The 26,073-nt window shown below is 43.6% G+C and overlaps 1 protein-coding gene across 5 annotated transcripts in view; it reads left to right on the top strand.

Annotated features, from left to right (window-relative positions):
- The window catches only part of AGPAT4 (1-acylglycerol-3-phosphate O-acyltransferase 4), an 89,770-nt gene that overhangs the window by 9,202 nt on the left and 54,495 nt on the right, over window positions 1-26,073 (top strand). For 3 of the 5 annotated variants that reach the window (XM_075924576.1, XM_075924575.1, XM_075924574.1), the window contains exons 1-2: window positions 850-1,002; window positions 16,519-16,758. In XM_075924576.1, the coding sequence (XP_075780691.1) occupies window positions 16,581-16,758 (178 nt within the window). In that variant the 5' untranslated portion in view covers window positions 850-1,002; window positions 16,519-16,580. Of the gene's footprint in view, window positions 1-849; window positions 1,003-16,518; window positions 16,759-26,073 lie in introns of those variants that run through there. The other 2 variants (XM_075924573.1, XM_075924572.1) reach the window with 1 other exon arrangement.

The following is a 26,073-nucleotide window of genomic DNA, read 5'->3' as shown; positions in this document are numbered from 1 at the left end:
ACTGGACACAATACTCCAATTGAGGCCTAACCAGCGCAGAGTAGAGCGGAAGAATGACTTCTTGTGTCTTGCTCACAACACACCTGTTAATACATCCCAGAATCATGTTTGCTTTCTTTGCAACGGCATCACACTGCTGACTCATATTTAACTTGTGTTCCACTATTACCCCTAGATCCCTTTCTGCTGTACTCCTTCCCAGACTGTCACTTTCCATTCTGTAGGGCTACGTCTACACTGGCATGATTTTCCGAAAATGCTTTTAACAGAAAAGTTTTCCGTTAAAAGCATTTTTGGAAAAGCACGTCTAGATTGGCAGGATGCTTTTCCGCAAAAGCACTTCTTGCAGAAAAGCGTCCGTGGCCAATCTAGACGTGGTTTTCTGCAAAAAAGCCCCGATCGCCATTTTCGTGATCGGGGCTTTTTTGCAGAAAACAGTACTGTGCTGTCTACACTGGCCCTTTTGCGCAAAAGTCTTTCGGAAAAAGACTTTTGCCCGAACAGGAGCAGCATAGTATTTCCGGAAAAGCACTGACGATCTTACATGAGATCATCAGTGCTTTTCCGGAAATTCAAGTGGCCAGTGTAGACAGCTGGCAAGTTTTTCTGCAAAAGCAGATGATTTTGCAGAAAAACTTGCCAGTCTAGACACAGCCTATGTGTGAAACTGATTGTTCCTTCCTACATGGAGCACTAGTCTCAGGGGTGGCTGTCTCCTTTAAGGGGAGTTATGGGCTAATGTGCTAGAGAACAATCCCATGTCTACTCACCTGTGAGTAACTGAGGCCTTTGCGGTTAATTGGCTAATGAGCACCTGCACCTTGTGAAAGACTATCAGAGCTCCCAGGGAGAGCCATTTCTCACTAAGGAATAGAGAAGGTAAACTGTTAAGGAAAGGAACTCAAGAGAGGCACCTCCCAGGATATCTCTAAGAGCCCAAGCTTGCAAGGAGGTGTGTGCTGCTTGGCAAAAGAGCTGCTGCCAGAAGTCCCCTGGCTCCAGGTAAAGAATCAAGATTGAGTGCCTTGTGTTTTAAGGGTCTGGCTGTGGCACTGATAAACTGAAATGGTGCCTACCTTTCTGCTAAGTAGCTAGGGTGAAAGTCTGCTGTCTATTTGTTGAACTGTCCATTAACAAATTAGACCCCTGGAGGCTGAGGGTGTATTTGATACATAAAAGCCATGCTGAATGTTCTGGTAACTCTAATGGAGAAATTAAGGAAGAGTTATCATGTTGCTGCACCACCTACCAGCAATGTTCAGTGATAGCACACTGTTTTTACACCAAAATATAGTTAGGGAGCTGCATTTCAGGCACCTCTCTTCCTAATTTGTGGAAACCCAACTTGCAAAGAGACTTCCTGACATTGGGAGTGTGTGTTCCTTCCCAGGTATATTTTTGGCATTGGTATCCTGATATAGTGCTTGACAGGCTTAAGCCCACAGCTACTTACTACATGGCATCAGGACAGTAGTAAGAGAGGCTCTACTTCTCATCTTCACAAAAAGCCTGTCCTGCTGCCATGCTGGTAGGCAATCCCTCTCACAGTGGCTTGACTCACTTCATTTTCTCAGCACCTGGCTCTTCAGAAAAGAGATGTCAGGGGCAATGGAAATGAAGTGAAGCAGAATTGTTGTTGACAGAGGGGGAGACTTTATAGAGGGCCCCTTATGAAAAAAATCAAGGGAGTTATTAGTGGCTGCAGTGACTTTGCAAGGGTTTGAATTTGAGAAAAAGGAACCAACCCCCCCATACTGGAATTGAGGCAATCTTGTCTAGAAGATTGAGCACTTGATTAGGAGTCAGGAAACCTGGATTCTTATTGTCACTGACTTGCTGTTTCACCTTAAAAAAAGTAAGCAATTACTTTGATTCCCTGCTTCTGTTTGTTCCCCCTCATCCCACCTGACTAAACTATAAGCACTTGAGGGCAGAGGGGGTCTTCAACTGTGTCTGAATAGCACCTAGCACAACAGGGCCCTGAACTTAATATGAGAATTGTCTAGATGCTACTGTAATATAAAAATAATGGGAGAGGCACACAAGCAGAATGACTTTTGTAAAGATATGAGAGTAAACAGTACAAGACAGAAAATAGCCACAATAATCAATGAGCAAGGAAGTGAAATCAATTAACTTGTGTTTCTTGCTCCAGTTTAACCCTATATTTGGATCCATGTGGCTATGCAAAGGTTTATTTGGGTGGATCCAGTTGCAGGTTAGGTTAGGAAAGTAAGAAAGAAGGGAAGACCTGATTAAAATCTTTGCTAAAACAGCTGGTAAGAGAATACCTGAAAAACTTGAACAGCAGCTGCCCCGAGTCTCCATTTCTGAGATTTCCAGATGGCTATCTGATGGCTAATGCATGCACCTCTCCAGCTCAAACCAACCTGCTTCTTCTACACCTGGTAGTAAAGATCCCTGGAGACATCCAGGGATAGGCAGCTGGTGCTATTTTGGTTGTTGTTTGCCATTTGCACATGGCAAGAGGGAGTTGTGCACAGAAGGTCGCATCTGCAGGCAGATCCGGTTGGAGGTCACTTTCTATGTGTGTGAGTGATATTGATCACTACATAGGTCTCAATGCAACGTTATAGGTATGGTTGCAATGTAAAGAGTCTCTTGAATATCCACAAAACAATATATTTCTGATCTGAAGGCAGGGGCTGTTTTAGAAAAAGTAAAATCTTAAGAACAGCCATAACTGGGTCAGACCAAAGGTCCATCTAGACCAGCATCCTGTCTGCCAACAGTGGCCAATACCAGATGCCCCAGAGGGAAGGATCACAACAGATAATCCTCACATGATCCCTCTCCTGTCACCTACCTCCAGAGAAACAGCGGCTAGGGATACCATTCTTACCCATCCTGGCTAATAGCCATTGATGGACCTCTAACCACCATGAATCTATCTAACTTTCTTTTTTTAAAAAAAAGAAAACCCTGTTAAAGTTCTAGCCTTCACCACATCCTCTGGCAAGGAGTTCCACAGAATGACTGTGCACTGAGTGAAGAAAAACTTCCTTTTTGTTTTTAAACCTGCTGCCTATTAATTTCATTTGGTGACCCCTAGTTCTTTTATTGTGGGAGTAAGTACATAACTTTTGTTCACTTTTTCTATACCGGTCACGATTTTATAGACCTCTCTTGTATTCTGCCTTAGTCTCCGCTTTTCTAAGATGAAAAGTCCAAGTCTTTTTAATCTCTGTTCATATGGGACCCCTTCCAAACCGCTAATCATTTTTTGTTGCCCCCTTCTGAACCTTCTCCAGTGCCAATATATCTTTTTTGAGATAAGGCAACCGCATCTATACACAGTATTTAAGATGTGGCTGTACCATGGTTTTATATAGAGGAAAGAAGATATTTTCTGTCTTATTATCTATCCCTTTTTAATGGCTCGTAACATTCTATTTGATTTTTTTGACTGCTGCTGCACACTGAGTGGATGTTTTCAGAGAACTATCCGCAATAAGTCCAAGATCTTTCTCTTGTGTAGTTGTAGCCAAATTAGTCCTCCCTCATGTTGCATATATAGCTGGCATTTTTTCTGTAACTGTGAGAATCACCTCTAGAGGCCTTTTAAAATATTGGTGTCACATTCGCTATTTTCCAATCTTTAGGTATAGAAACTGATTAAAGGGATAGGTTATAAACCACAGTTAATAGTTCCACAATTTCCCATTTGAGTTCTTTCAGAACTCTTGGGTGAATGCCATTTGGTCCTGGTGACTTGTTACTCTGAGGTTTATCAATTTGTTCCAAAACCTCTTCTAAAAACACTTCAATCTGGGACAATTCCTCAGATTTATCACCTAAAAAGAATTTATCCTCAGATTTATCACTTAAAAACAATGGCTCAGGTTTGGGAATCTCCCCAATATTCTCAGCCATGGAGACTGAATCAAAGAATTAATCTCACTATGACTATCATCTTTGAGTGCTCTTTAGCTTCTCGATTGACCAAGGGCCCCACTGGTTGTTTAGCCAGCTTCCTGCTTTTGTTGTACTTAAAAAAACATTTTACTATTACTTTGAGTTTTTGGCTAGCTGTTCTTCAAACTCCTTTTTGTCTTTTCTGATTATATTTTTACACTTAATTTGACACAGTTTATGGTCCCTTCTATTTTCCTCACTAGGATTTGACTTCCACTTTTTGAAAGATATCTTTGTCATTGCTTCTTTTACCTGGTTGTTAAGCCACGGTGGCACTTTTTTGGTTCTCTTTCTGTGTTTAGAGTTTTTAAATCAAAGCAGTCACATGTACAGCTGAGGGGGTGTGTGTGTGGGTGTGTATGCACGCACGCAGCAGGGTGGAGCACCAATGTAAAGAAGTTTACTGCTGATGTTCCAGTGCTACATAGTGTTGAATGTGAGTTATGTAACACTTGCTTACAGCTCTATTGGTACAATTACTTGAGTGCCTAAGGGTTCAGTCTCCCCGCTCTCTCCCTACAATCACAGATGTAGCTGGGATCTGTTAATCTTTCCCTTTTTCCCAGGAACCTGCTACTGACCATCCCCTAAAAAATATATGGACCACTTCTTGAATGTACAATGTTGGTTCTCCCCCGACCCCTGTTTTAACAGGACCCACCACCTTGCAGTTAGTCGGACACAGGAATTTGGGGAAGTGTCACATGAAGTGTGTCACACTGAAATTTGGGCCTTCTTGTTGGGCCCTACAGGCCTACTCCGAAGTCCACTAAAGTTGATGAAAAGACATCTAGGGCCAGATTTCTTTAGTAGTAGGGTAGGTGCCTAAAGAGTGAGTTAGGTGCTTTTGAAAATCCTACTGTGCTTTTGAAAATCCTACTGTGAGAATCTGCATCTTGAGTTGGCTCCCACTTCAAAATCTGGCTCCCACTGACTTATGGGCTTTGGATCAGGCTATAGCTGAAGGGTTTTGCTGAAGGGGAGCTCAGTTGATTTGAACCAGTCCTGGCTTTGCATTCTGAGAATGTAGGATCTTGCATGGTTAACTCTGGATTCAGCTACTCTGAGTTTTCCAGCCTGTTAGGACTTTATCTGAAGTGTGGTGAAGCCAATGAGAATCTTGTCTTTCAACAGGCTTTGGATTGGTCTCCAAGTGAGGGTGAGAGGGGGTGTGTGTGTGTGTGTGTGTGTGTGTGTGTGTGTGAATTATTTCAGCTTTATCCTCTGCATCCCAGAATTCATGCCCTAAATTCCAGCAACTGACTAAAGTGTAAAAATCTAATCAAAGATTATGATCCAGTAAAACAACTTCTCAGCATTAATCTCTGAGACTGAGCTGGCTGGAAACTGGGCATGTAAGGATGATTGGATGTGTGGTAAGAGTGCTACTGTTGACTAGGCTTTATCTGACATTCAATTATCTCTTGTTTGTGAGTGCAGCCCAGACTTCCAATGATATTTTCTTTTGAACTCCCTGGGACTGATACTTGGAAATATATAAAACAATGTATCCACCAAGCCAACTGCTAGATGTTGCCTGTTGATGGTGGAAGTTTATATCTCTGCATAATAGATATTGAAGGCTGGTTTTCCTCTTCAGTTTGTTTTCTTTAAGACGACATAGGCTTTTTTCCCTTGTGTGCGTGGCTATATTCTATCCCAGTTTAATATCTTTAATATGGAAGATAAAGTTAATTGCTTGAAGAAGCGTAAGCCAGTCTCAGGGATAAAGGGCAGAGTATTTAATTGGGAGAGGTTTTTATGTGACATTCTAAGGATCTTTCTTGGGTTCACATTCTAGCAGAGGAAATATTTCATATTCATGAAATTTTCAGTCAGTATTCATTGAGGAATATTTAATGAGTCTTAACACTTTTTTCAAATTTTACCTTTTATTTTGACCTAACTTATTTTAATGTTTAATCAGTAGAACTGCACTCTCAATTTGAGCACTGCTACTATTAAAAAGTCCTATAGAAGACTTAGCCATTATCAATACATCTCAAAGTGCTCTCCAAAAAGGTCTGTACCATTATCTCTATTTTACATGAGGTGCAGAGAGGTGATTAGCAAAAGGTCCCCCAGCAGTCCTGAGGCAGTATGGGAAGCCTGGTCTCCTGAGTTCCAATTCAGCCTGCTGTTCACTAGAAAACACTACCATCATTGTAGTAATTATGCTACCTATGTCTACTGCTGCTAATGGTGCAGTAGAAAACTTAAATATTGAAATTACTTCTATAAACTGATTTGTTTTCAGTACCGTCAATTTCCTAGCTCACTGGCTTGGTCGTCTCTCTTTATGCCACTTCCAGGATCCTTTTATAAAAGATCCCCAAACTACTGCTGCAAACTAGTATCCCCAGGATGATATGCAGCTTCTGACTTGTGTCCCTTTTCTGCAGTGAAATTAGGAACATGACTTCTGCCACAAGCTCAGGGAGAGGTGTCCAAAATTATTTAAAAAAAATCTGCAGAACTCCAGAAAGTACAAATGGGTTGTTAAGGAGGAATACAGGAGCCTTAAGCAAACTCTATTGTCATCTGTGAAGATGACTGTTTTATTTTTTTGGGTATTGTGAAGAAAGTGTCCAGCGGTGTCTTTGAGTTGGCCAGCCTTCAAGGTGGAAATCATGAAGGTCTTATGTACCTGTTAAAACTGCTACATTGTGGACATTAAGACCCAGATCCACAAAGGTACTTAGGACCTAAACTGTAGACTTTGGTGCCAAAGTTGTAGTTTTGGCTCCAGTGTGAGCTCTTACTTGACTGCCGCTAAACTCAGTGCCTAACTATTCTACTGGAAAAGTGCCTTTCATGCTTTAGTTTCTGCCTCTGGGCCTGCATCCTGCTGCTTCATCTGATCCAGTTGGCATGCTCAGAGGTTGCCTACTGGATTGGAGCCCATTCAAGCAGAGGAGGTGATGTCAGAGTCCTCACCAGGGATATGGAAAATCTGGATTCAGTTCCACCCTTCTGCCTGAGAGCGAAGAAGGATTTGAACATGAATTAGTTGGATGTGGGGCTCACCCAGTATGTCATTTGTTATTTGTTTCTATTGGCATGGGAAGACTAGACTGTGGGTTCCAGGTGAGTCCTCTAAACACTAGGCTAGAGAATCTATCCTGCAGTTAAGAATTTAGAGCTTGCCAGTGGCAGCTGATTCTGGCTCAGGCTAAGGGGTTGTTTAATTGCAATATAGATGTTTGGGATCCAGCCTGAGCCCAAAAGTCTATGCCACAATTAAACAGCCTCTTAGCCTGAGCTCAGCAAGCCTGAATCAATTGGCATGGACCTGCAACAAGCTTTTAATTGCAATGTAAACATACCAGGCCAGAAAAAGAGAGGGTGACTCTTTATCTAGTGAGGAGCTGAGCCTGCATCTCTCTCATCACAAGTACGTTTTCTAGGCTCTTAATCTAGGCCTGAGATGCTCTCAAACAGTCCATTTGTGGAGCCTGTCTGGCCTAACCTCAACCTCTGAGTCAGAATAGACACCCACCAAACTTACTTCTGGGTACCCTGTCTTTATTTGAGTCATGAGAAAGGGAAGGACTAAATTAGGAACAGCTTTTTTATATTGAGAGAGTGGACTGGAACATACCCTGTGTTCATACCTGCTGGGTTTCTGTGTGTAAAATAGGAATAATATTTCCTCAAAAGGGGTGCTGTGAGGCTTAGTTCATTCATGTTTAAAGACTTGAGTGCCTCCATTGAAAGGAGCTGTATAAACACAACAATAAAGACAAGTTAAAAAAAAAATCTTACTGTTTTCTAACTCGACATATAAAGGCCCTGATCCTGCACATGCTTCAGTACCTTTGCTTATTTACATTGGTAGTCACACTGGACTCAAAGGGGACTAGTTGCCTTAATAAAGCTGCATGTGCATTGTGTTTGCAGGACATAATGTTTCTGCTGTGAAACTGGTAACTGGCTTTTAAGAGAAATCAAGGGCTCCCCATGCATAGGGACTGGAAAGGAATGTCTTATCTCCATAACTAAATACAGGAGACTTCAACCTTGTTCAAGACAGCAAGGACTAAACTCTGAGGTTCCATGGCTGTCGGAGACACCTGGAGCTTGTGTTTGCTCTCTGCATGGGGTGAATTTCACCCATGGCTTTCATTTTAAAAAGATGTTTGAGTCCTCTAGTCTTACAAACACTCTTTGGAAACCCCTTTCAAATATAAAATCTATTCTTAAGCTTCTGACCAGTCAAAAAACCTTCTAGATCCAGAGAACAGAAGAAAACTTGGAGCCTGTTTACCCATGAAGAATCCCCATTTCAGAACATCACTGAATTCACACCTCTTTTGTAACGGTGACATTTGGCACACCTGGATTTTTCTTCATGCCCTCCATCCAGTCCCGTTGCTTGTTCCAAGTCCTTCAAATACTTATTTCCATGCTCTTGGAGTATACCTTCCCCTCCTGGCATAGCCATCCTCACCCATGTGCAGTTGCGTGGGGCATCACTGGGCCATAATGTCCACCCATCTGCCACTTCCTGTCCCTGTTTCTGTGGCTTTGCTTCTTCCAGAGAGGAGCCTGCCAGATCTATTAGCAGAGCACTGACCCTCTGAAAGAGCCACTCAAGTGGTAATAGAGCCATTTATATAAAATCACTGTCCGTTTTTGAATTTACCGTTAGTCTACAGGACCTTAGTTTAAAATTTGTTTTAAACATTATTTAATTAGTGTGACTTTTGAAAAAAAATTTCAACACATCTGTGTAAAATCATGGTTTGTCCCTCCCGCCCTCTCCTGGCTGTCATCGGGGCTCCAGTTTAATAGTACAGGTTGAACCTCTCAAATCTAGGACTCTCTGGTCTGGCAACATCTGTGGTTTGGCAGGGCCAGGGATGTTACTGGACCAAAGATCCCCAGAGCAATGTAGGGCTGGGAAGCCTGGGCTAGGCTAGGCGGCACGAAAGCAGCCCCTGCTCTGGCCTGAAACTCCCAGCATCAATGGGGCCAGGCAGTAGCCAGAGCGCCCCAGTCTGGGCCAGGGAACCTCCAGCATCCATGGGGCCAGGCAGTGGCCCTGGAGCTCCCTCCCAGGCCACGGAACCCCCTGGTGTTGGCAGGGCCATGTGGCCAGGGAGTCCTGCTCACAGCTGGGGAACCACCCACTGCAGCTGGAACAGTGGGTGGGCCAGCTTTAGTGAGTCAGTGGCAGGGCAGGGAGCTCCAGGGAATGGAGCCTGAGAGGGGGGCAGCCATCAGGGCACATTGCCTTCCTCTGGTTTGGCAAAATCTCTGGTCTGGGACAGCTCAGGTCCTGAGAGTGCCAGGCTAGGGAGGTCCAACCTGTACTGCATAGTTCCCCATAAATCCTAAGGACAACCCTGCCTCCTGGTCACTTGCAGCATTGCTCTCCATTCCCTCCCCATAACTCAGTCCTTTCTCTGAAACCATAGTGTTCTACTCGCCACATTCCTTGGCATTGTCATGCTGCTCTGAACAACTCCAGGTGGGCTCTCCTTGGTCTGGCACTCTTGGGACCTGACCAGTCCCACATGAGGGATTTTGCCAGACCAGGAGATGTCATTTCCGGCTCCTCTGCTACCGGCTTTGCAGTCTGCTTTGGACTATCTTGAATAGTTTTATGTCCTCTGCAAAGTTTGCCACTGCAATGTTTATTCCTTTTTCCAGAGTTATTCTTATTGTTCAAGTCATTATGATTTATGCATGGGACCAAATGCAATACTGGATTGGGCCCTGAGGTCCCACTCCTGAGCCCTGAAGCCATTGGCATTTTGCCAGTTGCCTTCAGTGGGACCTGGATCAGGCCCTATGAGAACAAATTGCGGGGGGGAGGGAAGACAAGTCTGTGTAAACTCCTTCTGTGATAGTTGTTGTGGGGAGATACTGTAACGTGAATCATGACACACACTTGCTAACCACAAGCAAGAAGAGCAAAACACACAGATTTCCTGTGGCTTGTTGTGTTTGTCTATACATAGAGTTTATCATTAGAAGGAACACTCATTTGCAATGCATCTTCCTTACATTCATTCAGTGATGGCTGGAACTAGTTTTAGGGAAATGGTTATTTCTTGATTGTATAACAGTTTGTTTAAGCCCTGCACTGCAGCTGCAGTATTCTCTGCAACTGGTTCCTGTGTTAGAATCATAGAACTCTAGAACTGGAAGGGACCTCGATGTCATCGAGTCCAGTCCCCTACCCTCGTGACAGGACCCAGTGCTGTCTGACCATCCCTGATGGATGTTTGTGAGTCCATTTCAATCAACAACTGTGGCAGTGTCCTGTAAGGTGTCTGGCTGTTCTAAACCTCCTGCTGAAGCTTAACCCTTCAGGAGCTTCAGGAAGTAGCTGAGTTAGTCTGTTACGGGAAAAAACAACAAATGGTCTGATACCACTTTATAGACTAATGGAACATGTAGATGGCATCATGAGCTTTCGTGGGCACACCCCACTTCTTCAGATGACCAGAGTTAGGAGTTGGGGAAATGATTGGCCAAGTACTTAACCATAGCCTGGCTATGTAATGAGGCATAGGCCTTACAGTACTGAAACACTTGTAGGCTCCTATAGAAACACTAGCGCAACATTTTGATCCACAGACCGAGTTAGGTATCTATGTATTGTGTAAGAACCCTAGACAGACATGCCTAGAGAATAACGAGTAGTCCTGTGGAAGGATACAGACCTATCCACCCTCCTTCTCTCAGGGACTCACGTCCCAGCAATCACATGTAGAACTGCTTGGGCCACAGAGTGCCTGCAGGTTGAGAGTTTGAGACTAAGGTTGCCAGGTGTCCAGTATTGGCCTGGTCAGTCTAGTATTTGTGGCCTCTGTCCAGTTAAAAACAAACAAAAAATACCACACACATCAAATGTCTGGTATTTTCTGTTCTTCTCGGACAGAAGGCCACTTGGAACATTCCCCCTGCCATCTGGTGGGGGTTGGGAGCGGTGAGCGTGGGGGTTTAAAGGCACAGTGCCTCTTTCTTCTGTGCCTTTTTTTTCCTCTAACTTGGGTTTTTTTTTTTTTTTTTGGTCTCCCTCCCTTTCCCTGGCCATGTTCGGTATCTTTTTCTGAAGTATCTGGCAACCCTATTTGAGATCCCTAGCACATAGCTTCACTTTTCAGATGGGACAGTGGGGATTGTTCTGACCCTCTCAGGATCTTGGGATCATTGTTAGTTAGTCTCTGAAACTGGGAAGCTGTAGATATCATTACTTGGCAGCAGCTCCTTTTCCCTAAAGGGAATTGTTTCCCATGCTGTGTAATGTGTGTTTAGGACCTGTAGCTACATATGGGAACAAAAGGAATGTTTGGAAGTTGTGTAAACAGAAGAGGTGTCTAATCTGTCTTGCTTCAGAACAAAGCTAGATGTTTCTGATCATGAGGAAGCAGGAGTGCTGCAGACCAGTGGCTGCTATTTATGATCGTGACCTTGGAACCCTGTAGTCAAATGAGTAGACCTTAAGTGTGTAGCCTTACTGAAGTCAATAAGACTACTCACTAGACAAACATTTGCAAGGACTGGGCACTCTATCTATTTCCTGACAAAGGGAAGTGCCCATCACAAAGCATTCTTTTGTTTGTCTGCTCTGACCACTTTCCCTCAATTAATTTAAGGGTGTTGATAGAAAAAGGGCTTCTTGGCAGCCATCCCATCTGAACATCTTTTGAGACTGTCTTGATTGGAGCTTTTCCTTCAAAAGTCTGCTCTGGCTTCCAGTCATGAACTGTAAGAAAATCTGTGGTTAATAAAGCATACTCTAAGAAATTCTCCCAGCAGACCAGGGAGACGGGGAGCAAAGCTGCGGAGGACCCAGGCGGCGGGACCGCGGTGCGTCTCGGTCCGCCGCCCGCGTCTTCCTGGTCTGCTGGGGTGGGGAGGGCACAGCTAGTACGCCTCCCCCCCCCCCCCCCCCAGCAGACTAGGCTTTTCTCCGGACGCCTGTGGCAGAGCAACTGGGGCGCTGCCGGTTGGTCCCGCAGCACCGCTCTGGGCGCTACTGGACCAACCCGGGAGCACCCCAGCTGCTCTGCCCCAGGCATCCTGATTCAGCCGCTGCTGGTCAGTTTCAGCAGCGGCTGAATCAGGACACTTGGCGCAGAGCAGATGGGGTGCTGCTGGGTTGGTCCAGTAGCGCTGAGGAGTGGCGCTACTGGAGCAACCCAGCAGCACCCCAGCTGCTCTGCCCCATGCGTCCCCAAGTCAGCTGCTGCTGAAACTGACCAGCGCTGACTACAGGAAGCCCGAGGCAGAGTTGCTCTGCCCCGGGCTTCCTGGAATCAGCTGCTGATCAGTTTCAGCAGCAGCTGACTTGGGGACGCTTGGGGTTCTTATGTTGAATCTGTATGTAAGTCGGAACTGGCGATCAGTTTCAGCAGCGGCTGAATCTGGACGCCAGTTCCGACTTACATACAGATTCAACTTAAGAACAAACCTACAGTCCCTATCTTGTACGTAACCTGGGGACTGCCTGTATAGCAAACAATAGGATGACATTGGTTTGAGTCACGGCTTCATTGTCCTCTCAGTGTTTAAAAAAACAATATACTTACACTTAATACAGGCATTTTTGACTATTAAAATAAAATTGTTCCAAACACAGCAGGGTAATGTTTAAATTCAAACACTAGCTTTGATTGAATTGTGGAGTGAGGGGGAACCTATTGAAATAAGACTTAGTAATTTCCTAAGCTTTTTGACAAGAACAAGTGTCTATAAACCAAAATTTGTCCTTATGACAAAGTTCTATACGCTAATAAAAACTGGTAATTTAATTGACTTTGTATTTGGTGTCTTAGAAGTGTACTGAATGCTTTATAAAACAGAATTTTTTGGCCGAGAGATGAAACCAGACAGAATGACTTTCAAATGTACTATTGTCTTCATCGCTTATTGCAATATATTTTGTTTAATCAGTGATTGACTTCATCCTACAGAGTTTAGTATAAAAGGCGTGCTGTGTAGCAGATACGACTATAAATGTAACATTCAACTTTAACATTTTTCTGAGGAAACTACTGTAACAGTGAAAAGAATGAATCAGTAGTCTATTTTCTCTTTTGATCTGGTACCCTTAATACAATACATGATTTTGTTAATTGTGTCAAACTGACTTTTCCCCCCAGATCTCCATTATACCAGACTTTCCATTTTATATTATGGCTTTCTTGTTTGATCCAAACCCTCACTGATCTTTGGGGATTACATTAGATTAGAGTGGACTCTTTTTTTTTGTGGCATGGAATTAAACAGCTAGCTAGTACAAAAGGCACTTAATCAGTTTTAATGAATGGTCTTATGATAAGCCTAATTGCTGGGGTTTCTGTTAATATGCAGCATGCATTGACTTTTTTCCCACCCAATTGTAATTCAGTGCCTGCTGTCTATGTTTAACTTTAAACATGAGAAGTCCCACTGATAGATTAAGGCAGTTTGATTAATTGGGAGAGAGGGTTCCTATGGGTCTCTTTGTATACTTTTTTGTGGTTTTAAAAAGTTTTGTAAAAAAACACAGGAAAAAAAAGGTAGCTGTACTCTTTGCTATAGGATATGCTGTTAAAGAAATGTTTTGCTTTTTCTGTTGGACATTTTATTAGTATTTTTCCAAGTTGTGACCATATTTAATAACCGAGGAAAAGGACTCCTTTAAATGAATGATTCGGTGGCATTCCAGCACAGTGCACTTTGCTGGGTTGCATGTTTCTGAAATCAACAGAGGGGATAGTTCACACACCTAAGACCAGAATTCTGCCTCATGAGCACAAGCCCAAATATTGCATTCCTTATTCAGGCAACATTCTCATTAGCATCAGTGGGAGCTCTGATTAAACATTTATTGAATTGGCCCTTCACGGCCGAGCGCTAATATTTACACTGCTTCCTGTGTGTATTGTGCTCAACAAGAAAATTGTGAAAACATGAAGCAATTGAGCAAGCTGTGCATATTGAATGCTGCGATAAGCACATGCTTTATCCAAAATTGATAGTCACCCTCACTGAAGTTAAATAACAGGCCAACAGAACGCTGTCTAGAATTGCTTCCTGCAGGAGCAGGCTTGAGATCCAGTTGGGGAAGGAAAATTCAAATTGTAGATTGAGGGTATAATCTGAATATACCCTTTAGGCATTTTTATATAAACATGCTTTAGAGAAGAGGTTTTTAAATAATAAAAATTAGAACATACATACTTTTGCAGTGTGGCAGAAAACTCCTGAATTGCTTACATTTAATAATGGAAAGGGTAAATATCCATAGAAGCATGCTTTGTCAAAATCAACCATATGTTACTTGTACAAAATGCAATTTTATTTGGGTTTTGTTGGTAACTTTGTGGTGATGTGATACTGTTAGCTTTACAGTGATGACCCTAGCTGGCTGAATGCTTCCAACCAGACAACTGTCACAATTTCTGTCCACAAAGTCTTAATATTCAAGCTTCGTTATTTCTAGGGTCTCCAGGGTTGCTTTGTGTAAATAGCTGTTCAGAGCTAAAACCTTCCACTGATCTGTCAAGTGGGGTTATTTCCTCTGTCAAAACACATCAGCAGAGAAACAAAAATAATTTTCTTCTATTACTGATACTGACTTTGAGAAATAAAGAAAGGACTATTACAGATCGAGGGGCTTTTTTAATCTAGTCATGGGACAGCGTCAGGTCAATATTAGGGCTGTAACTTCTATTTTTAAAACTGTCTTGTGCTAATAAACGTCACTACTTTGTCACGAAAAATAATTTCTTTGAGGAATCTACAGCGTGTCTTGTGGAGGTTCTGGCTCTGTAGCAACAGTTGCCTAACCAATGCTATTCTAAGAGCTCTGCTGCTGAGATCGCTTTGAATGCATAAATAAGTAAACCAAGTCTTATTGCATTGTATTGGAAGAGTAGGAGAGAAGCCACAATATATATATATTTTTTAATTTCCTTCTCTGGAAAGGAGGAAGGTTCTCCTTTTTAAGATCCTGATAAGTAACTTCAAATTATGAAGAGTGGGTTTGATGGCCTTTTGAAGACTGCAAAAGTTCACTTCTTCAGCTTCACTACACTATTGAATGAAGTCCTGCAAGCTCACTTGCTTTATCAAGCGAAGCATTTAGTTATGTGGGTAGTTCTACTGATTTCCTTGGGATGGCTTGCTTGCTTAAATTGATCATGTCTTTAACGTTTCTAATGCACTGAGCCAGGATGCTTGCCACCTGACAAATCTGAGTCCTAATTCCCAAACATCCATAGACACTTCATACAATTTTGGGATGGAATGCACACAGGTAATGGATCTAGGCAAACCTGTATTAGAATAGAAATCTGAAAGATCGCCTAGATTGAATGTTAGTCTTGTAAATGGGCCTGGTAGACATTGACCCGCCTATACAAAAGTGAAACTCTGGGTTAGTAGTAATAAAAGAAAATGGAGCTTGAGGTTAGTGGCTTTTTTTGTAAAGGGGCAAAACTTTAAAAACAAAATAAATAACATACATAGGTAGTTGTCGCACCATTCCCCAGCAGGGACTAAATGGCCAATAGATCATGCATCCTTTTTCAAATGGAGTATTTTGTGAGCCTTGTTTAAGATTGCAGTCCCAGAGCACGAGACTGGAGCGTGTGTGTGTGTGGCTTTTTTGGGGGGGGGAAGGGGGGTCCATAATGTTTCAAGACTGTAAGCATGTAACTTTTGTGACTGATCACAAAAGTAAAGCTTCAGAGGGGTAGCCAAGTTAGTCTGTAATAACAATGAATAGTCTAGCAGTACCTTAAAGACTAACAAAACATGTCTAAGATTACTTCAGATGATAGTGGGTTGTACCCATGAAAGCTCATGATACCATCTACATGCTAGTCTTAAGGTGCTGCTTGACTATTCATTTTTTAAGTTTTTCACAAAGGTACAGTTGAATAATGCATCTTATTTTGAATATAAATGTCTGAACACCATTCTGCGCAACTGATTCAGCAAAGCATTGAACATAGCTGACGTTGAGTACCTGAGTAATCCCATCTCTATCCAAACAAGCACTTAATCCTTGAAGTCAATAGGATTTAGGCATAGGCACAAGTGTTTACCACTAAGTGATGTAAATTGATTGAAAATGTTACTTTTTTTTTCCAGTGTCTATCTTCAATATTTGTAACTAGGGCCTTTTCTTAATTTCTCATTTAATTTTTTTATTCTTAAATAGGAAAGCAGTCACTTCATATTAATGCTAGTACAGTAGACTTCCGATAATCCGGGACCTAGGTGGTGCCGGATTATCAGGAGATACTATAAGCTGGTGTTATACATGCACACACTGTATACATTATATACTGTATATGAAGTGTTAACTCTTTTTATTGTACATACTGTACACAGTATACTGTAATGTGTTTTTTTTAAAGCCTTTTTTTACCCTTTTTGCTCAGTTCAACTGCTGCTGCTGTTACCTTGTGACGCATTTTTTTGCCGAAGCTCGCTCACTCGACTCTTGCCATTTTGATGCCGGACTATCAGGAGTGCCGGACTATTGGCGTTTTACTGTAGTGTGTTGCCTACATATTTGATTTTTTTTATTTCTGGTTTTCTAACTGTTGATATTGTTGCTTGGTTTTGCAGACTGTTTCCTGAAGTCCTGGATTTTCTCCTTCTGGAAGCTCTCCTTCCTTTCTTAAGGAACCATGGACATCATTGGCTTTCTGAAATCTCAGTTCATTTGTCATCTTCTTATCTGCTACATATTTATAGTGTCAGGACTGATCATTAACTTCATTCAGCTCTTCACACTTGTCCTCTGGCCAATCAACAAGCAGCTTTTCAGGAAGGTCAATTGCAGACTGGCTTACTGCATTTCAAGCCGTAAGAAATTTTTAAATTTTATTTCCATAGCTTGACTAATGAATTAGTAGTAAAGTAATCTTGTGTCTCTCTTTAATGCCTATAAATTCCTGTATGTTGCTGAGAGAATGTGTGCATTGGTTAAAGTATGTGAGAATATTTGTCAAATGTGCTAGACTAAATTTTTTCATCTGGTCTTAGTGGGACATTGACTTGACACACAATATTATAGATATTGGCTTCCTGTGATGAGCGTCACATTTGTCCAAAAAATTAAATTCTGACCAAGGAATGCTATAGAACTTAATATTTGCAGAAGCTAAGCATGTTAACTAGTAGCTCATTTATTAGTCGAAGGATTGTCCAGCAACTACTTGATTAGTCGATAGGCACTGTCGCATTCCTCCTTTGAAATGTACAAGAGCCCTGGTGATGGCTCTTGTACGCTTCAAAGGAGGAATGTGGAACTCTGTATGCAGCCTGGGCCAGCAGGAAGTCCTGCTGACTCCAGGCTGAAGGTGGGCCAGTTTTGAAATGTACAAGAGTCCCCAGTGTGGGCTCTTGCGCATTTCAAAGCGGAAGCACACTCATAGAGACCAGGGCCAGCAGGGTACTCTCGCTGACCCCTGGCTCCATGCTGCGTTGCTGCTTTGAAATGCTCCGCGGAGTCCAGGATCAGCTGGGGAGTCCCCAGCTGACCCCGGGCTTTGTGCAGTGCTGCTGCTTTGAAATGCCGAGGCAGCGTTTCAAAGGAGCAGTGCTGCACTGCTGAGCCGGGGCTCAGCTGTGCAGGACTGCCACTTTGAAGTACCCCCTCTTTTGCCCCTTTGCTGCCTCTGATAGAGACAGTGGAGGAGGGGAGGAAGGAGGAATGGACTAGTCCTTAACATCCTTAGCAGCGGGGTAAAGTCACTATATGTAATTCCATTCCATTCTAAATGGGGTTCAAACAATATATCTTCTAATGAATCCTGAAGAAATTCATAGATACATAGGACTTTTTTTTTTAATTGGGTAAATGTTCCAGATTTCAATAGCCTTGGCATGAGAAGAGAAAATCAGCTCACAAAACATGATTATATACAGAACTAGGTCATAGTTACAAATCGGCTACTTTTTATGTTTCGTTGAATAAACATGTCAAATTTTAGATTACTGTATCTATGTACATTATGTAATCTCTATAATCATAAAAATGGCCATATTCGTCAGACCAATTGTTCATCTTGTCCAGTATCCAGTCTTCTGACCATACCCAACAGCAGGTGCATCAGTGGGACTGAACAGAACAGGTTATTGTGAAATCTGTACCCTGTCACCCATTCCCAGTGTCTGCCAAACAGAAGCTAAGGACATTTCAAAGCAGAATTTTGTATCCCTATCCATCCTGGTTAATAGCTATTGAAGACCTATTCTCCATGAATTGATCTAGTTTGTTGGTTTTTAATCTGTTGTAGTTTTGACCTTTACAACATTTTCTGCCAAATAATTCCACAGGCTAACTTTTTTTGTTTTTAAATCTGCCTATTAACTTCATTTCATGACCCTTAGTTCTTGTGTTTTGAGGAGGAGTAAATAAGGAAATGTTTACTTTCTCCCCACCAGTCATGATTTTATAGACCTTTATGGTATCTTCCCCCTTAGTTGTCTCTCTTCCAAGATGAAAAATCCCAGTTTTATTAATTCCTCCTCCGATGGAAGCTATTCCCTACCCCTAATATCGATGTCCTTTTTTTTTTTTGTACCTTTTTCTAGTTCCAATGCCTCTTGAGAGAGGGCAACCAGATCTGCTTGCAGTATTGAAGATGTGGGCATACTATGGATTTGTAACAATCATATTGCTTCTATATATCTATCCCTTTCCTAATGAATTCTAATACAGAATATAATAGACTGCTAATCTGAAGCCAAACAGGAGGCTACTTTGCCTTGCAACCCCTGAATTTGGGCCTCTTATTTCCCTGGGGAAAACTGTTTTGAACTAAAAGAAGATCATAGGGCCACATTCTTCCAATCTTACTTTATGCTCAGTACTACCTTGCAGCACACCTGATTCCTTTGACATCTAGTTTGGATATTGATGGCATTCAGTGAGGATTAGGGTTGCCAGGTATCTGGTTTTGAACCAGACTGTCCAGTATTTGAGCTTTCTGTTCGGGGAAACAAATTGAGAGACGATAAATATCTGGTATCTTCTAAATAAGATGTAGTATAGATTGTGATGTAATGTCAGCGTGTCCAGTATTTTTGTTGAAGCCATCTGGCAGCCCTAGTGAGGACAAGGGTTTATTTAGCTGATTTGAAAAATACGGGCAATTTTACTTGAGCATGCAGCAAAGTGTTTATGCATGTTCAACAAACATCAAATGACTCAATCAGCTCCATAGAAATGAGAATTCCACTAGTGTGTAAAAGTTTGGAATAGGCCCAAAAGTTTAATTTGAAAAGTAAACCATGTGATCTACGCATTTTCTGTTCTAGTGTATGAACCATAGACTGCTAATGTTCCCAACTACCACTGTTTCTATAATCATTGAGCTACATTTTTAAATCCATAATTAGTTTTTACTGAGTCTTTACTCAGCTGAAACTTCCTTTTGACCTCAGTGAGCAAGGACTTAAGGATTTGGCCCAGTGCTGTTAGACCACATAGTGCCATAAATATGAGTTTCATGTGGTAATGAATCATGCTGTCAGACGTTGGCTTTTAGGAGTTACTGTAAATGTGCATGCTTTTTGAAGTACATAAAAAGATATTGGTAGAAGACTGCTCAAGCATTCTAACTGCTCTAAGTGATAGGAACTCAGCAGACTTGTAATTATGATATTCTTTCCCGTATCAGAAAATTGCCTTAGCACGAGCCCTAAGAATTTCTTGGCATTTAAGTGCAGTAAAAAGGGCATGCTGAAAACAATGTTTAAGTTGCCATAGCTTAGGGGCATGCGAAATATGGCCCATGGGTTGGATCTGGCCCACCAAGTCATCAGAGCCCACGGGGCTCTTACTACATTTCAAAGGCAAAAGCGCAGCAGTCCAAATCGGCACGAGCAGGGCCTGAAGCCATCCCCGCTCTCACCATTTCCCCCACTGTGTGTGTCTCTCCTTCCCGCCCCGCTCTCCCCATGGAGATGGTGCTGGGGCAAACGAGCTTTTAAGACAGCTCCCTCCAGCACTGACTCCTCCCTCCCTCCCGCCTCTCTCTGATAGAGGCAGCAAGGGGGGAGGGAAGTAACTAGTCACTAATCAACTATCTGATGAATATAAACTTATCGGCTAGTCCAGCGGTTCTCCACCACCGGGCTGTGGACCTCTAGTTGCTTGGCCACAGTGGCTCTGGGGTACACCGCTCTTGCTGTGTCCTACCCTGCCTGTTAACTTACCAGCACTGGGCAGGCACAGCGTCTCCTCCCAGCCGCAGAAGAGCGCTTTCCTGCACAGCGGCGGGGTCAGGGTCACATGGAGTCACTCCATGCAGCCCTCCCGCTGTGCAGGGAAGCTCTCTTCTGTAGCCGAGAGGAGACGCTGTGCCATGCAGCCTTCCTGCCGCGCAGCCAACTGCTCTTCTGCGGCCAAGAGGACCAATGCAAAGATCGTCAGCCCTAGCTCTGGGCCTTTGAACTTTGACCCTTTGTTCAGGTTCCCTCCTTACTGAGTTTGTCTCTTTACCTATGGCTGATAGGGGAGCTTGGGCCTTCATGTTATCCTGGGGTCTAACCAAGGGACCCTATACACAGAAGCCATGTGCTAATGAACTTTATCCTTCACTGCTGTTTCTCTGGGCCCCCTTTCCTACAGGCCCTCTATCTACAGGCCAGGGTCCTCAGTTTCTTCTCTCTGCAGTCCTAGCTGTGTACCTTTGATTGCCAGGCTCCTTTGGCCAGAGAGGAACACACGTTATTCCAGTGATCCCAGCCTGGAACTGAATTGCTAAAGGCCAGGCAGCTCCATTTTTATCTGGGCCAGCAGGTGCGGATTGGTGTGATTAGCCTTTGGAGAGTTAGGTGTCTCCAGCTTCCAAAATGAGGATGCTCTGTTGAGTCTTCTCTAGGAAGGTGGGTTCTCCAAGCTTGCCCTTCTGTTCCCCTCAGCTTGCTGCTGCTTGGAGTAAAGTGTAACAGGACTATGGGAGTCCACTGCAGGTAGACACAAAAGCTTAATATACCCTGCAAGTTTTTAAAGAAGAAGAAAATAGGGTGTTTTGTTTGCAGATCAGTTGTGCGCATAAGTGACTCCAGGCATGGGGCCAGATACTGGCTTAGGCTCAGCTCCAGCGAGGCAGAGTATGGTACTGGAGAAGTGTCGTCCCTCCCCCCCCGCATAGAGAAATCCTTGTGTGGCAGGTGAGCCATAGCAGTGTCTCTGCTTCCTGAACATATGATTGTTGCTACAGGGCTTGCAGCCTGGTGTAACCTGATGTGAGGTGAGAATATTGATTACTAATTATTTTCTTAGTGTGCATTGGTTAAAGATTCTGTCTCCTGAGGGCAGTAGCATTCTTGACTACAGCAGGATCCCCAGTAGCTCACAAAGCCCCCAAGAGGCTAGCAGTTGTCCCAGAGTAGAGCAGCTGTTAAGTTTCTCCAGTTTATGCTGGGGGCTGGCCCAGCACCTAGATGGAATGGTGGCCACTCTAACACGTTGTCCTCAATTACACAAAACAATGCTTCAGCCACTGGCTCATAACATTGACTTTCCTGAAAGAGGCACTGTTATGAGTTTGTCTGTTCATGCCCAGATAAACTAGCTGTAGGGTAAGAGTGCTTCCCCCACCCCTCAGATGCTGCACTAAAGGCCAACTAGCCTGGAATGAGTCACCCTTAGGTTGTTGGTGCTTAAACAGACTGGCATCAAGGTTAAAACAACAACAATCGGTATTTGAAAAAAATGCATTAAACTAATCAGTGTAAATTAGTGCTTTTAAAAATTATATGCAATAGAGCATTTGGTGTAGTGATTGAATAGCTTGCTCTGGGTCATTCCACAGGTAGGTCTGACTGAAATCCTTGCAAGTCGGATTACGCTTGGAGAAAGCAAAGACAAGTGTACTTTGAACGGAGATAAAACTCCTATTGCTTTGAGCAATTTGTAATACATGAATCACAGTCAGTCCAAACAGTGAAATAGAGCAGGCATAGTTAGCATAACTCCAGAGCCAAGTGAAAGCAGCATCGCAAAATCCATTAGATCAAGCAAACTCTCTTCCATGTTGATGTTGAAGGTAGAGGAGATGATTACACAAAATTAAAAGGAAATTTTTTCCATCTTTGACATTACAAACTTTCTCATGAAGTCACACGTGCAGAGGGTGGTAAGATTTGTTTTGCTTTATTTTCTGTTTTGGACATTCATTATTCTCACTGTACCATTTCCAACGTATGCTGTTGTGATAGTCATGATGAATGAGTAAGGGAAGATAACTAAGTACTGCTGGCTTCTTGGAATAATCCATGAATGTATATGTTCTCATCCTGATTCTATTCTCTCCTGCACCAGAAAAAAAGGGATCAGAATATATTACTGACTTTGTTCTAGTGCCCCTAGCCTTAAAACAGGAAGTGTTATAATTATAGATGGCAGCAGTATGAGTTTCACTGCATTGTTTGACCAATGTGCCCAGTGCCCTGGGAAGCCATCACCCTAGACAAAGTAATGCAGTTCAGTCTTCACCAACCAGTTTTTAAAATACTGTCAAATGCTGCAGGAAAGCTTAACTTGAAGGAAGCTATTGGAGCTGCAGTTTGCTTTATGGTATGAATTCCAAAGGGCAGAAGTGATTTGTGAATAATTTCTGTTACTGCATGCTGACCCTTAACACTCTCACTCCTTTACAAATAAATCACTAGTCAAAACTTTGTGGGCTGGGAAAAGTGAGGTTTTTAGTCTGTCTTGTCCTGGTTTGTCCACATCACTTCCCCCTCAGCTGAAAAGGCCACGAGCAGCGGGTGTTCATCTGCCTTGGCAGCACAGTATGGGGAAGTTTGTACACTCCTAGTTTGCTTTATTCTTGGCTCAAGACCAGTAAGTGATGATTAGTCATTCATTTCAATGAGTACCACAGTGAGTCCTAAATGAAACACAATACTGGTACAAAATCTTTGCTCCTGGGCTGAGACCCCTTGTGCGCTAATAAGGCTTAGCTTTAAACATGTGTTTGCAAATTTGATTCAAATCTGTTCAGTCCTCTTTTTTTAAAATGATCCCTTGTTCTGACCAGCTAGATGCTGCTGTAGTATAATAAAATCAACCACCACAAAGTTCCTCAACTTGAGGTAAAAATAAATGGTGTTAAAACAGCAATCCAGCAAACAGAATTTTGTATACAACTATGTAGGGACTGATGGTCCCGTCACTTCTGTGCAAAGTCAGAGCACATTCAAGAATCTACCCCCTCCCCTGGCCCCATCCTAGTGTGGGTTGTACTAGAGCAGTTGGGGCAATCCCAGTACTTGGACTTGTAGGCCTGTTTCCTGCATCTGAACTGGGGGAAGGGGGTTGCAGAGCACCGCAAATAAGAGAACATGAGCCATGCCCCCTCCTGCACTGATCTATGGAGGTGCCCTAGTGTGACGTGGGGAGCAGGCAGGACCCTTGCAAGATAAGGTGTAGCTTGAGTACTCTTCTCCCTTCCCCCCCCCCCCCCGGACCCTCAGCCTATGTAAGAGATGAGGAAGGGATGATGTGTCTCTGTTCTTTGCATGCCCAGAACCGACACACATGTTACCCTGTCCTTGGGTTCCCGTGAGAGGGAGACTTGCATGTGCTTAACTGGGTGTCTGCTCCATGGTGCAGGTTAACATTAGATGCCCCCAGTTCCTGAGCCCCTTTGAAATGTTCTGTGATGATGGGGTGTGGTCACAAGTCCCCTTGAGATTGTTCCCCTGTGTGCTGATCATGCCACTGAAACCTGCCTCCTTACTCTCGGGCTCCCCACCCTCTCCCTCCCCTCCAGAGCAATACAGACTGAGCCACTTCAGCTTTGGGAGTGCAGCACCCAGGAAACCAACTCCCAAGGGAGATCAAATCTATCTATTTTTCCTCCTGTGTAAAAGTTTTACATAGGGAAAGGACATGAGGATGTTCACCCTCTTTATCAAAGAGAGAGAAGATGCACAGTGGCTGCTGCCCCTCCCCTCTCCCCAGGCAACAGTTATTTATACTGGGCCTGATAATAAACAAGTGTTTGATCAAGTATGAACAGTAGGATTTAAGTTGTTGCAAGTGAAAATAGGCATCAATGTTAGTTTCTAAATTAAATAGAAAATGCATTGTGAGTTCTAGACCACTAGGGTAAGAGTTTGCTTGCAATACATTTCTTAGAGCTGTTTCTATTTCAGGCAGATTCTTCAAGTCACACACATACTCTTTTACTCTGACTTGGATCTCCTGCCCCCTCTTTGTATCCTTCTAGTGTGCCCGGCCTGCTAGCTGAAGACCAGACCTGATAGCTTCCTGTTGCTTAACTTCAGTACCGGGCAAATTAGTCGAAACAATAGTAAAGAATAAAATTGTGAGGCATGTAGAAGAACATAATTTGTTGGACAGAAGTCAGCATGGTTTCTGTAAAGGGAAATCATGTCTTACTAATCTATTAGAGTTCTTTGAAGGGGTTAACAAACATGCAGACAAGGGGGATCCAGTAGATATAGTATACTTAGATTTTCAGAAAGCCTTTGACAAGGTCTCTCACCAAAGGCTCTTGTGTAAATTACATGGCCATGGGATAAGAGAGAAGGTCCTTTCTTGGATTGAGAACTGGTTAAAAGACAGGAAACAAAGGGTAGGAATAAATGGCAAATTTTCAGAATGGAGAGGGGTAACTAGTGGTGTCCCCCAAGGGTCAGTCCTGGGACCGATCCTTTTCAACTTATTCATAAATGATCAGGAGAAAGGGGTAAGCAGTGAGCTGGTAAAGTTGGCAGATGATACCAAACTATTTAGGATAGTCAAGAGAGAAGCAGACTGTGAGGGACTCCAAAAAGATCTCACCAAACTGAGTGATTGGGCAACAAAATGGCAAATGAAATGTAATATGGATAAGTGTAAAGTAATGCACATCAGTAAAAATAACCCCAACTACACATACAGTATGATGGGGGCTAATTTGGCTATGATAAATCAGGAAAGAGATCTTGAAGTTATCATGGATAGTTCTCTGAAAACTTCCACACAGTGTGCAGCGGCGGTCAAAAAGGCAAATAGGATGCTAGGAATTATTAAGAAGGGGATAGAAAATAAGACCCAGAATATCTTACTGCCCCTATATAAAACTATGGTACGCCCACATCTTGAATACTGTGTACAGATGTGGTCTTCTCACCTCAAAAAAGATATATTGGCCTTGGAAAGGGTTCAGAAAAGGGCAACTAAAATGATTAGGGGTTTGGAACAGGTCCCATATGAAGAGAGGTTAAAGCGACTGGGACTTTTCAGTTTAGAAAAGAGGAGACTGAGGGGGGATATGATAGAGGTCTATAAAATCATGAGTGGTATGGAGAGGGTGAATAAAGAAAAGTTATTACAGGCAGTCCCCGACTTATGCGGATCCGACTTATGTCACTTACGAACGGAGGTCGGGGCGAGAAAGCCCCGTTCGTAAGCTGCTCCGGTGCCCCTGGTCTGCTGGAGACCGTCTCCAGCAGACCAGGGGCACCGGGCGGGTTCCCGCGCTTCTGAGGCTTTGCCAGAGAAAAGCCTCAGAGGCGCGGCACCCCGCTGCCGCTGCGGCTCTGCTCCCCGTGTCCCTGGTCTGCTGGGGGGGGGGGCGCGCAGCTAGTGTGCCCCCCCCCCCCCCAGCAGACCAGGCTTTTGTTTTGGACTCTGGGGCAGAGCAGCTGGGGCGCTGCCGATTGGTCCTGCAGCGCCCGCTCTGGGCACTACTGGACCAACCCGGCAGCACCCCATCTGCTCTGCCCCAGGTCCTGATTCAGCCGCTGCTGGTCAGTTTCAGCAGCGGCTGAATCAGGACGCCTGGGGCAGAGCAGATGGGGTGCTGCTGGGTTGGTCCAGTAGCACCGAGGAGTGGCGCTACTGGAGCAACCCAGCAGCACCCCAGCTGCTCTGCCCCAGGCGTCCCCAAGTCAGCTTCTGCTGAAACTGACCAGCGCTGACTACAGGAAGCCCCAGGCAGAGTTGCTCTACCCCGGGCTTCCTGGAATCAGCTGCTGATCAGTTTCAGCAGCAGCTGACTTGGGAACGCCTGGGGTTCTTAAGTTGATTCTGTATGTAAGTCAGAACTGGCGGTCAGTTTCAGCAGTGTCTGAATCTGGACGCCAGTTCCGACTTACATACAGATTCAACTTAAGAACAAACCTACAGTCCCTATCTTGTACGTAACC

The sequence above is a fragment of the Pelodiscus sinensis genome, chromosome 3, assembly GCF_049634645.1.
Source record: "Pelodiscus sinensis isolate JC-2024 chromosome 3, ASM4963464v1, whole genome shotgun sequence".
Taxonomy (NCBI): domain Eukaryota; kingdom Metazoa; phylum Chordata; order Testudines; family Trionychidae; genus Pelodiscus; species Pelodiscus sinensis.
This window is presented reverse-complemented; position numbering and strand designations above follow the sequence as displayed.